Here is a 13,114-nt window from a genome sequence, read left to right on the forward strand (position 1 = left end):
ATGTCCAACTGTTTGAATGCATGTTTTGTACAACTGCTGTTTCTAAGTGTTCTCTTTCTTTGTTTTTCTCAGGGGATCGCACCGTCTTGCTCAACGACACCGAACATCGGATTGATTTCAAGTCCAACCAATGGTTCGGCGCCACTGTGCGTACTCATGGTGACACAATCCTGGTAAGTCGACTCTTTCAGGGGTGATTTCAGGGGGTAGGAAAAGAAGGGTTAGAGTTTCATCTTTGTGCCACACCACTGGTGCTCTCTCTGGTTATGATAGGCGTTCAAAGGAGCATGCTCAGGTCACATGACTTTAAAAGACTTGCTACTCTGAGTCATGCCTCACTCTGATGTCAGAGGCAGTGTGTCTGCTCTTTGTCAGAAATTTGTCTTACAGATTACTGCCCATTTAGTTGTTGTCATTCAGACACAGTTTTCACCTTCTGCGTCAGCCCACTGTAAAGAAATGTTTCGTGTTTCACTCTGGGACTTCAAAGTTTAGCCGCCTCTTGTTTGGTCTGATGGTTCGGGTTGTGACCTGGGTTGAGTTACATGGTTACCTTGCTCCAGATGTACCACTGACCTCAGCCTGGGTCTCCCCCTGAGTTCACTTGGGTGTTGTTGCAACTGGAAAAACATCTCCCACCTAGAAGCTCACCCCATTCATCACCACATCTCCTCCCTCCTTATGTATCCCTCCACCCCCCCCTCTTCCCCAGGCCTGCGCCCCTCTCTACTCCTGGAGGACTGAAAAGGATGTCCCCCGTTCTGACGCTACAGGAACATGCTACCTCTCAGCACATAATTTCACCAAGTTTGTGGAGTACGCTCCCTGCAGAACAGGTAACTACCACCTCTGTTTCTGAATTGCAGTTATGCTAACTTTGACCAGTTTTATCTTGTAAACAGGGCTTTCTTTGATCTGACTTTTCTCCTCTCAGTTAGACAAGAATAACTTTTTTTCCTGCAGTTTTTCATTACACATATTGTCTTTATTCCTTAGATTAAGGCATTCTTGAATACAGATGATAAATGGTTATTGCATCTAATTATTTATGGTGCACAACTTCCGTGTTTCAGAGATCAGCGATGCTGTGGGACAGGGCTACTGTCAGGGAGGATTCAGTGCCGACTTCACAACGGTAATAACTGTGATCCTGTTGGTGAACCACCAGAAGTTTCTGGGATTACAAAACTTAAAACAATTGAAAAGAGTTTTTTTTTTTATATACAAATAGAAAGAAAAATTCACTAAAACACATTCATTACCAGTTTGAACACACCTTCTCATTCAATGGGTTTCATTTATTTTAATTATTTTTGACATTGTAGATTAAAAAGCATATTTATGGCACTTCATTACACTTTACAGCCCTCAATACTGTATCAGTTTTTCTAAAAATATGCTTTGCTTATTAACATTACAACCTAACGATGCAATCTTAAAGGTATTAGATACATATACACTACCAGTCAAAAGTTTGGACACACCTTCTCATTCAATGATTTTTATCTATTTCAATTATTTTAAACATTGTAGATTAATACTGAAGACATCCAAACTATGTAATAATCTGGTTTTGCCATAATATGGATTACAGTAGTCAAATAGGGCTATCCATTGTGTACTAACCCTACCTCTGAATGACACAACTGATGGTCTCAAACACATTAAGAAGGCAAGTCAATCTACAAATGAACTCTTGACAAGACTCATGTTAATTAGAAACCAGTCCAGGAGACCACTTCATGAAGCAGACTGAGAGAATACCAAGAGTGTGCAAAGCTATCATGAAGGAAAAAGGGGGCTACTTTACAGAATCTAAAATATAAAACATATTCTGGTTTGTTTAACACTTTTTTGTTAATTAAATAATTCCATGTATGTTCAGTCATAGTTTTGATGTCTTCAGTATTAATCTAAAGTGTTTCAAATAGTTAAAATAAATACAAACCCTTGAATGAGAAGGTGTTTCCAAACTTTTGACTAGTAGTTTAGGTATATCTTTTAAAACAACAGGACATTCTGATAAAACGTGAGCACCTCTTCATCCAGAAAATCTAAAAGTTTGCCCTGCACACACTCGTAAAAACTTTCAGACGGTTTATCTCAGCACCTTTTGGTATGAAATTGTTAAAGTGATGTCATGAAAATCTTTTCCTCTCCATTGTAGTAATTCATAGGTTTTATTTTTCAGGATGGCACAGTGGTATTGGGAGGACCAGGCAGCTACTTCTGGCAAGGTATGGCACCCACACCTACCAAACACTTCAAATACTTGAAAACCATTCTTTAAAATAATCCTCTGAGTTGATTTTCATTTCTCTTTGGTGCTACTTTAGGTCAGGTGATCTCTGCATCTAAGGAGGACATTATCAAATCGTACTACCCGGGCTATTTCATGCAGTCTGTGGTGAGCCAGATCCAGACCAGACAGGTCGAGGCTACACATGATGACAGCTACCAGGGTAAGAAATGTCAAAGTTACACAATTGTCCATATCTTTATTTGTCTGCTTTGCAAGCTAAAGCTGATGTGTGCACTGTGACTTGCAGGCTACTCTATTGCTGTTGGAGAATTCAGTGGTGATCAAGTGGAGGGTAAGTCAGCAAAATCAAGTTTGTACCCACATAGCTAATGTTAGGTGAGGCATGCTAGATGTACTGCACTTAGGGGACAGTTACATAGCAATCCAAATAATTCAGCTGAACAGAGGATTAATGAATGTCAGCTGCAGTATTTTACGCGATTATTGAGCTGGAAACGTCATCAATTCTGGAATTTTCTTATCTCCTGCTGAGTGTGACCTGGATATTTTCCCTCCTAAATCTTGACTTAATCTCTCTGTGCACTTTGCAGATTTTGTGGCCGGTGTTCCAAAAGGACTGAAGCTTTACGGTTCGGTAAGAAAGCTTAATCATTGCTCTTATTTTGGCTCTGAGTTTGGTGCCTCTAGACTGAACCACCTGGGGTTTAGATTTGGGGCTGATGCAGGAAAGAAAAGAAAGAAAACGGTCTGAGTGTTATTGTCACAGTGGGATTTATTTTTGAAGTAAATTCCACATCAGAAATCATGCTTGTATTAATAGACCATATAAAAAGACGTTGACCATATGTGGCTGCTGTGTTGCAGGTGTCTATTCTGAACGGTACAGATCTGAAGATCATGATTAACTACACCGGCGAGCAGGTGAGTCTAAGAAGTCTTATCTGAAACCTTCTACATACAGCTCCTTCTTGCTCCACTTCTTCTGTGTTTTCATCGCTCTGGGCTCCTAATTTGTTGAGTCAGTGTAAGCAAAATAATTTCCTTTACAACGTTCTCTTAACAAGATTTTGGTCTCTTTCGTGGTTTGCTGTTAAGCCCAATTATACAGGGAAAAGAGTGCTGGCAATTTGTGCAAATGGTTCTGGGAATAGAAAAGCACGGAGCTCGTTTAAAGTGATGATGGATTCAGCTGAATAAATAAAAATACAAGGGATTTTTTGCTCATGCTCTGCAATTCAGGCTGTTTCAGCAAAGTTTGGATTAACGCTCATGGCAGAAAATTCAGAAAATTAAACTGACCTGGAACTGAAACAGAAACAAACTGGGCTGAACCTGTAAAACCGATCAAGCTTTCATGTTTCTTTCAACACTCCCCTTTTTTCAGCAGTGCAAAAAAAGCAAGTTTGAAGTTTGGAGTGACATGACTTTTTGTTTTACTTAAGAGCTAACTACATTTTAATGATTTTTATGGATTCTGATGAATACACTTTTTTTCCCCTTAAGTCATGAAACACTTGTTTTTACAGATGGGTTCATATTTTGGCTATGCAGTGGCAACAACAGACATCAACAATGATGGGTGAGTTGTACCCTTATTTTTTCAATCTTTTTCCCACCCTCTCTCTCTCTTTCTCTTCTGTACTCAGATAATTAGTTGTCAGAACCCAAACTAGATGCCACCAACAACTCATTACAGGCGTCAACGTGTCTGATCCTAAATGAGTTTGTGTGATTCGCTCTTTCTTGTCTGTAGGATGATCGACCTGCTGGTGGGAGCTCCAATGTTCATGGTGCGAGGCTCTGATGGGCGCCTAGAAGAGATGGGTCGTGTATATGTTTACCTCCAGCATAGTCCCCTGAACGTGACGCTCCACCTACCTCAACTGACAGGCACTCAGGTGTTTGGGAGATTTGGCAGCACCATTGCACCGTTGGGAGATCTTAACCAGGATGGTTTCAACGGTAAAGAAAGGACAAATTGTTTTTTTCAAATAAAGTTAGCTACCTCTGCTTTTTTCTACATCTTACACATGGAAAGTGACCTCGCACTGTAGGCCAGTCTAGACTATTGGCTGTGTTGCAGTGAATTTCTGGACGTTAAATTTCATTGTCTGAATAAGGGTGAAGCCAAATGACTGTGGTGTTTCCATCACTTTTCTCTGTAACCCATCATTAATTTTCTAAAGCTTTGGTTTATAAGTTAATACCAGCCAAAATAATGACATAATTAGCCTCAGCTGTGCTTTGTGTTCTGTGCTCATTAGCAAGAATTAGCTTGTAGCTTGAGGCACTGCCCAAATATAGCCTCACAAAACCACTGGTTTTATTATCTAACTGTTACTATTTCACTTCAGGATTGTTCACTGCCACTATGACCTAAGTCTCATGGTCTGCTTACTTTTCTTCTTTTAACAGACGTGGCTATCAGCGCTCCGTTTGGAGGGGAGGATCAACAGGGACTAGTCTACATCTTTAACGGGTACTCAGGAGGTCTCAGGGAAAAACCATCTCAGGTGATAGCTGGACAGTGGGCAGTTGGGACGGTTCCTGCCAGTTTTGGATTTGCCCTCAGAGGTGATAAGGACCTGGACATGAACGGATACCCAGGTGAGCAACGCTGGTAGGATGCAAAGACAGTTTTGAGCTTTTTAAAGATATTTTTGTAACGATTTCTAATTCTGTTTCTTCATTTCTTCAGATCTCATCGTTGGTGCTATTGGCGTTAATAAGGCAGTTCTCTACAGGTATGTTGTTTTGAATCATATACATCCTGCTGCCTGTTTGTTTAAAGAGGAAGTTGACATTGTAGAAATATTTCGAGCTATTATTCTCTTTTTTTTAGATGAGAAACTCAAAAGGGCTCCTAAAGTAGGCAATTTCCTGACTAAGCAAAAAAGAACTACAGGCAGACAGCTAGCCTTGCTTGGTTGAAATGTACCAAACATGTAACAAACACCTCCAAAGCTCAGTGTAAACTGTATATATATTCCTATTGCTTATTATTCTGACCTTGTTTCTTTAATTTGTGCATAAATTAAAAGGTAAAAATGCAAGTTAAGAAATTCTTAACCTTTGCACATGGCTAGTAGGCTAGCAATCTACTCTTCATGCTAAGCCAAGCTCACTTACATTAACAACATTTATATGTGACAGTAGCATATAATATAACACGTTATTACTCTCTATGTTTAATCTAGGCTAAAACACAACTTTTGGAATTGCTGGTTAGCAGATTTTTAATCTATGGACAGAGCTTGCTTGCTAGCTTCTTCCTTCTGTTACTTGTATTGAAGCTAAGCTAAGCTAGTCATATTCTTAAAAGGTGAAAATGAGAGTGGAATCATTCTTCTGAAATAACTTTCAGTGAGAGAGTAGACATCATTTCCAAAGTGTCTTTCACTGAGGCAATAAAAGTGGACGTTGAATATTCAATGATTGCATTTTCATTCTGCATCTTTTTTGTGACCCCTTAGGTCTCGCCCAATCGTGAACACCAGCGCCTCTCTGAAAGTTTATCCCACCATGATCAACCCCGATGAGAAGAACTGCATCGTCTCCAATGGAAACAACAGCATTCCTGTTTCCTGGTGAGTGTCTATCTTGTCCAGTAGCAACACTCAGCTTCCTATGACTGAGGCTTCAGTTCTGCTCTGTTGGTATTTATTTGACCTTTCTGCAGAAAGATGGGCTTCCCCATTTCCCCTCACAGGCATAAACAATCCAATCCTGCAGGAAGTTCTGATAAGAAATATCCCCCACATCAGCAGTCACGGTATTAATACCAACGGAGAGCTGCTCTTATCTGACCTATTTTCAAAATGTCTCCATATCGTACTGTTTCTGTTAAGCAGCAGAGAAATAACATGCTGAATAGCTGCATTGTTAGCCCCTTATGGCCTCCTCCAAATGTGCACAGTGTTCAGTTCCAGAAAAGGGGAGAGGAAACAGACGGTTGCTTGCTGCTCGACATGGTTGACACTGCGCTCATGTGTCTGCCTTTTCCCCCCCTTTACAGATCCTGATCCATAAAGGAAACTCTTGTATACACATGTGTCTTGATTATGCTACGTTGCCTGGCAATGAGGAGTTTTTTTGGTGGGGGTGAAAAGGAGAGCACAAGGGATAATGGGAGGGAGGGGAGGAGCTGTAAAGTTTTTTGCTGTTGCTTTGAATGAGATATTGTTTAGTGGTGGAGCACAGCTGGGAAACATCAGGACACGTAGACTCCTGCGATCGTGCGCACAAACTCTTGCAGACACAAGAGAGCATGTATATAAAGTCAATACTGCTCTAAGAAAGAAATCCTTGCAGCCTGTGTGTCTTTCTGTCTCATTTTTCACCTCTATTCCCTTTCCTGTTTTTTTTTCAAATACAATCTGCCAATTTTGCTCTCTCGCTTCTCTCAATTTTCTCCAGTTTCTCTTGTGTGGGTTTACTTGTAAAGGGCTGGGGGTTTTTGGGGTTGCAGACTATTGGACAGCAGCAGCATGTTGTGCAGCTGATGTCATGGGAGAGAGCTGCAGGCTTATATGGACAGCCATTGACTGGTCAGCGCTGAAATCCGAGTCCTTGCCCAATTTCACCCTTCTTAAGCCTGCTATGCACTTGAGTGTGGGGGGGCTGTCGATGGGAAAACAGAGAAGCAGCGATTTATCAGCTTGGGAAGGGGTCAGATGCCAAGATGCCTCTTTAAACATGGCATTACATTCATATCATTTGTTGTTTTCCCACTACGCCTTGAGCCATGTGAACATGTGGACCATGTAAGGTCAGAAGAAAAAAATGGGCTGAGAGAGAATATCCAGAAAAGAAGCGAGGGCGTTTGAGGTGTCCTGAGCTGGACTTGATATTTGCACTGAACCTCTGCCATAAGTGAGCACACTTCCTTCATTATGTCCTTGTCCCTTTTGTCCAAAACAGTGTCAACCTAAGTTTCTGCGTCTATGCCGATGGGAAGCACCTTCCAGACATCCTAGGTGAGCCAACTTTCCACATCTGTGCTTTATTACAAGTATGGAAACTGTCAAAAAGCCACCAATGGTAATGTTTTAAATCCACAATAGTCCCCAGGTTAAAGCGTTTTGGCAGGTGATGAAGCTTTCAGGATTTGTAAGGACAGAAAAAGAGATGTGCAGCGTGCCAAACACCTTCTCTGATTTGCACTCAGTCCCCGTCACTATCAACCCTACTTATTATCTCTAATTACTCCATCCTCTATAAACAAGTGTTCCTCATGCCATTAACTTTACGTTACATTGACTGCGTTATCTGTGCTCCGGAGCATTTATTGAAGTTGTTTTTAAACCTGTCATTAGGTGACTCAAGAACATTCGTCATGCTGTGAATGCTCATTTGTGTGTGTGTTTGTTACGTGTTCCAGATTTCCAGGTGGAGGTGCAGCTTGATAGCCACAAGCACAAGCAGAAAGGTGGAGTGAAGAGGGCTTTGTTCTTGGATTCCCAGCAGCCTTTACTGCAAAAGAGTGTGACGGTGCGGCGGGGAGAGCGTGTTTGCAACCACACCAAGATCTACCTTAGAGTACGCCAAGTTTCTTAATAACTCGTTCAGACTTTTATTCCAGCTTTGAAAGGTCGACCTACTTTGCTGTGATGTGAAGATGCAGATAAATAAAGCATTAAAACAACCCCTGAAGTGGAATATAATCAGTAAAAACAGCTGCAGTCTTAAGTTAATCGTCTACAAGAAACGTGAGTGCCCAATATTAAGCATTAGTGATACTTATTCCACATGTTTTGGCACAAAGAACAAATGCAGGTTTTCTCAGATCAGAGGAAACACGTGGGACTGAATGGATTGAGGCATCACACAACTGGTAGAGTCAGTTTTCAGGGTTCTGTGTTTGGATTTACTGATAAAAGAACGCAAGTGTTAATCAACCCTATACCAAAGGAGTCTTCTTTACAATGTCATGCAGGGGGTGTGGTTTAAGATCTCACCCCTTGTACCAAGGCTACAGTCCTTGTTGCAGCAGTCGTTGGATTGACTCCCGGTCATGACCTTCTGCCACATGTCACCCCCCCTCTCTCTAGTCCTCACATTTCCTGTCTGTTCCCAGCTGTCCTATCTAATAAGTGAAAAAATGCTCAAAAACAAACAACAAACAAAAACATTTCATACAGAAAACAATCTCCTGAAGTGAATCAAGAGAGACAAACTGAGTTCATGGAGTTATTAGTTGAAGCAGGAGCATGTCTGCTTTCATATCACATTAATGCAGAACTCATAAAAGACCGTGTCAGCTATATTTTCCTGAATGCTGAACGGTGACAGTTGTGATTATTTCCTGTTATCTAAGTCTGTCCTTGTGTCATATTCCCCCAAAAAAGTATTACACAGAAGCTGTGTTGATTCACGAAACAATGCAAACCCCAATCCTTCAAAGTTCTCAAACACCAGATTCTCCCTTTTGCATAAATAACCTCTGAAACAAACTTTGTTGTGTGCTTCCTTGTGTACAGGAGGAGAAAGAATTCAGGGATAAACTCTCCTCCATTTACGTGGCCTTGAACTTCAGCTTGGATCCAGCAGCAGCAGCTGACTCCCACGGGCTGCGGCCTATCCTCAACTATCAGACCACCAACGTGATTGAGCAGAAGGTACTTTCACTTACAGTATACTTTCCACATCTTCTTTCCAGCACTGTTAACTAACCCTGGAGTGTTTTAAACTTGGGTTGTAGCATCAGTGCGTGCAGAAACAATGCCCTGTTATGTGCTCATACTGCTCCTAGATGGCTGAGTCTCACACTCTCTGGACAGATGATATGAAATTGGGCATCATTCCCCGCATCACCGGCCAACCGCTCGCTGTTTTTCTCTTCTTGTCCCCGATGAAAGACTCAATCTGTTAAATGCAAACTGGAAACTAGTCTGGGGGGAAAATGTTCAGGATGTCTGGAAAGCTGTTGTCAAAATGAAAATGTGAGGCATATGTACAGTGAAGTGTGTTTCCTTCCCAGCAGGCCTTGCTCTCAGGCTGTTTGCCTGTTTGCATAACAGCACACAGGTGACCTCTTTTTTCAGAGATGCAGACACAGAAATTGGTAGATATTTTAGGGGCCGGGTGCAGCCCATCTGGTTGAAATCTCTCGGCTCTTTGCCAGTTCTCTTCAGGCACTGAGTCGATTTGGCTCAACATGTGGCATCCTCTCAGCTGTGGCACAGCTCGCACCATATGTGAGTGCAGCGTGGAGTATTTGAAGAATCAGCAATCAGCGTAATTTCATCCCCTCCTCTTTCGCTCTCTGTCTCTATCCTGGTGTGTTTCTATCCTCTCACCCTGCTGGATGAGGACCGAACCTTCTCATTGTTGCTTTTCCTCGATATCAAAGCAGCTAGTCTTTCAACAGATGTGGTCTATTGCTGAACTGAGACCTTGAGAGAAGCCCAAGCTGAAATATTGATGTTAAACCTGAAAGAAGCCATTTGTTGCCAAGTCCGATGTGTGTATATCTGAGTGTAAAAAGGAGTGGGAGCCTGCCAACAGATTTCATTAATCTTTCTTTGGACTGTGTGAATGAAACAGTGCATAAACAGTGCTATAATACCACAGCCTTGGTCTTGATCAGACACTCAATGCCCGATAGAGTTCCACATATGCTTTGAGAATGTGTGGCAGGCCTCGTAACATTTCATCGACTCTGCCAAACTTTTACTCTCTTCAAGCTGGAGTGAGAATAAGAGAGGGATGATGTTCCTCTCTTTTTATGCTTTAACATATCCCACATGTTTCTATCAGGAGCATTATGATGGATCTATTAATTGTCATCAGTCTCAGAGTGGCGTCTCTTTGTGCCGTAGAAGTTGTTGTCATCTTCAGGGAGTCTGTGAATGATGGAAACTGAGCATCAATGCCTTCATTGTTCTTAAAATAAAAGCATCTGAACTTAGGGCGTGAATTTGATTAATGGTGTCGGCTGATTTAGCCATTATGTCACATGCAGCGATCTGTTTTGTTGTTGTTGCCCTTACACAGATGTGCAGATCAGACTTAGCATGTTGCTTACCATGGTGTCCATAATTAGAGCCCCATGTATGGTGTAATGACAAGGGTGGGCGCCTGCTCTCTCTAATCTCCTCCTCCATTTCTATTTATTATCATCATCGTCAGGAGCATCATCTCACTGTCAGAGCCGCAGCGGGATGCAATTTAGCGATCCACAGGGCTTTCCCTGCCACACGCTCAGCGGTTATCCACTTATCCAGTCGTGTTTCTACTCCTCTGTTGTTCTATCCTCCACTGTAATCTCACTTCTGCCTTCCAGGTCAACACACAGATCCTATGTCTCAGTATGTTCCTTTATGCTGCACGCCCCTCCCTCCCTCTCCATATGATCATATACTGCTGTGGTTGGCAGGGTGGCGTAGCGTTGTGGTGAAAGCGCGGTTGGCCACATAGCGCTGTGATGTGGGACTCTGGCGAGAGCTGTGGAGCGTGCAGCTTTGTGCTCGGCTCCACAGGAGTATCTCCTCCGGCACGCTCTCTTGCGCTGGACTCCTCCACCGTTCATCATTTCCTCCCCTTTACGCCACAAACAGAAAGCATGTGTGTGTGTTTTCCGGGGGACAGCTGGTTCAGGGGAGTGTGTCTGTGTCTGTTATGACCTCACCAAGTCAGTCATCGTCCCTCTGAGGCACAAGGCTGTTTTTAACTGTCTGATAGACAGAGATGATGTCTTGTAGTTAAAGGGGACTGTAGTGCAGGTGTGTGTGTGTGTGTGTTTGGTGGTGGTCGGGGAGGAAAAGGTGGAATGTATTAGTCATGCCACATGTCGCATCTTGCTACACTCATCCTGTTGTCTCCTTAAAAACAGAGGTTTGATTTATCTTGTGTGTCTAATTCTCTTCGCATGTAATAGAAAGTATGTTCTTCCTATTACCTTCAGCCTCCATTCAAGTTTTAATCACCTTCAATGTTCATCTTTCAGGCTCAGATTCTGCTGGACTGCGGAGAAGACAACATCTGTGTTCCTGACTTGAAGCTGGCAGTGCACGGGTGAGTCCGTTCATTTCCTTGCAGCATATGAAATCCAGGAAATACATCAGAATTCAGTGGTGAGCAGTAAGCAGGGTCATAAGCACTGAACTCCTCACCTCCACGATGGGAACGAGGCCTTGGAGTGAGCACTAGAGTGTAACTACAGCTGTTTTTGTTGTTCTGGCTGCCTTGTTTAGCTTAGCATACCAGAGCGTGGCTGTTAATAGCCTCAGTGTTACAGTAAAGCTCGGGTCCACCATCCTCTAAAAACAGGAAGCAGCTCTGCTCTGCAGGTGCTTTGACAAACAAGTTGAGGATGAGAGACAGACGAGATGAAAGAGATCAGCTTGGAAAGAGTCCCAACCTCGCCTGCGTCTGCAGCCGTCAGAAGCCCGCCACTCTTTGATTTGTGAAATCTGCTAGCATTTTTCTCAAAAATAACAGCCTCCCTGATACTCCCTTCTCTGCTCTGTCATTTTGATCTCACATTCCTATATTTATCTACCATCTGCCTCCATTTCTTTTCAATGTATGGCTGATCCATCGCATATGGAACAACCTGCCTGGGGTGGGTGTTAGCACTGCACTCAATCCAAGTGAAGCCCCAACAAAACTTAGCCACAGAGGCTGTTTTTAGTTAAATTAGAATAACTGCTCGGTGTTTTGACGGCTCAAGAGTACCTAATGGTTGTGGAAGAGATGCACAGAACAAAGGGTCCATCGTTGACCATGTACAAGGCGAGAACTCCCCTTTTTATGCCACACATTGGGAGAGAACAGGCTGTAAACTCTAGTGTTGGAAAATGAAGTCAAAAGTCAAAGTCTTCTTTATTGTCATAAACTGCAGTATGCACCAGACATCTCTCTCAGACCCCAGCAACGACAACAACAGATAAACATAGGAAATAGCTAGAAAAAGATAAGCTAAAATTAAAAAGAGTAAGCTATTAAAAATAATAAATTACAGTTTAAAACAGTTCAAAAACTTTGCTATAGTGCAATTTAAAATCAAAGTGAGTGTGTGTTCAGTCCTGAGGATGACTGATTTTGGGGGGAGTCAGTGAAGGGGGCACTATGGGAAGAGGGGGCAAAACAGGGAGAGAGTTCAGCATCCTGACTGCCTGGTGGATTAAAAAAGTCCATCAGCAAACACCGAAAAGTGCAGTCCCTCTGGTGTCCACTGGAGGCTGGCTCCAAAAGCCAAGAAACTCCATCCTGTCCCATATGAAAAGTAGAATCAAACATGTTTAAAGCCCAGTACAAAACCAGTTGTGGTCTCTGTGCCTCATCTCTTTATTCAGGAAAACTGTACTCATCGATTTTCATTATACTAATGCTAAGAGTTCATATCAGTAAAATCACACCCCTTGTTGTGCCTAAATATGCTCAATCAGGGATGTGATTTTACTGATTCAAACAACAGGTTGGAGTATTGAAGCTGTTTGCTAGGCAGAAGGACATGACCTCAATTTCAGCTCTTGGTCAGTTTGTAGATTAGCCAGAAGTTAGATTTGGGTTAGCATTTCCAATATGGCAACCACCTTCCTTAGGCTTCATAACGCCTCTTCAGAAACCAGTGGGTGACATCACTGACACTACGTCTATGTTTTATACAGTCTGTGGATGGAAAGCTCAAATAATGACCATCTTTTCAAATAAAATAAATGATTCCACAACTCATTGACTAACTTTAACCACTAAAAACTACTGTGACAGATTACATACATGTGCAATACGTTGATTTCCGGTGCAATACCTCATAACCATGTGCAATATTGTAATTTATTCCATAACATATTGTATCATTATATTCATCTACTACATGTGCACTCTGGCTTAGACTAGTTTGACTTA

General features: G+C 42.3%; 1 protein-coding gene across 1 annotated transcript in view; it reads left to right on the forward strand.

The window, feature by feature from the left end:
- Positions 1-13,114, forward strand: part of itga5 (integrin, alpha 5 (fibronectin receptor, alpha polypeptide)) — a 47,648-nt gene that overhangs the window by 19,376 nt on the left and 15,158 nt on the right. Inside the window, exons 3-19 of the mRNA XM_034695529.1 lie at positions 73-173; positions 713-836; positions 1,074-1,135; positions 2,192-2,237; positions 2,337-2,462; positions 2,550-2,594; positions 2,854-2,897; positions 3,128-3,184; positions 3,790-3,842; positions 4,017-4,225; positions 4,679-4,870; positions 4,962-5,007; positions 5,737-5,850; positions 7,184-7,239; positions 7,644-7,801; positions 8,743-8,880; positions 11,211-11,278. Coding sequence (XP_034551420.1) covers positions 73-173; positions 713-836; positions 1,074-1,135; positions 2,192-2,237; positions 2,337-2,462; positions 2,550-2,594; positions 2,854-2,897; positions 3,128-3,184; positions 3,790-3,842; positions 4,017-4,225; positions 4,679-4,870; positions 4,962-5,007; positions 5,737-5,850; positions 7,184-7,239; positions 7,644-7,801; positions 8,743-8,880; positions 11,211-11,278 — 1,639 coding nt within the window. The remainder of the gene's footprint in view (positions 1-72; positions 174-712; positions 837-1,073; positions 1,136-2,191; positions 2,238-2,336; positions 2,463-2,549; positions 2,595-2,853; positions 2,898-3,127; positions 3,185-3,789; positions 3,843-4,016; positions 4,226-4,678; positions 4,871-4,961; positions 5,008-5,736; positions 5,851-7,183; positions 7,240-7,643; positions 7,802-8,742; positions 8,881-11,210; positions 11,279-13,114) is intronic.

Source organism: Notolabrus celidotus, chromosome 11 (genome assembly GCF_009762535.1).
Source record: "Notolabrus celidotus isolate fNotCel1 chromosome 11, fNotCel1.pri, whole genome shotgun sequence".
Classification (NCBI taxonomy): Eukaryota; Metazoa; Chordata; class Actinopteri; order Labriformes; family Labridae; genus Notolabrus; species Notolabrus celidotus.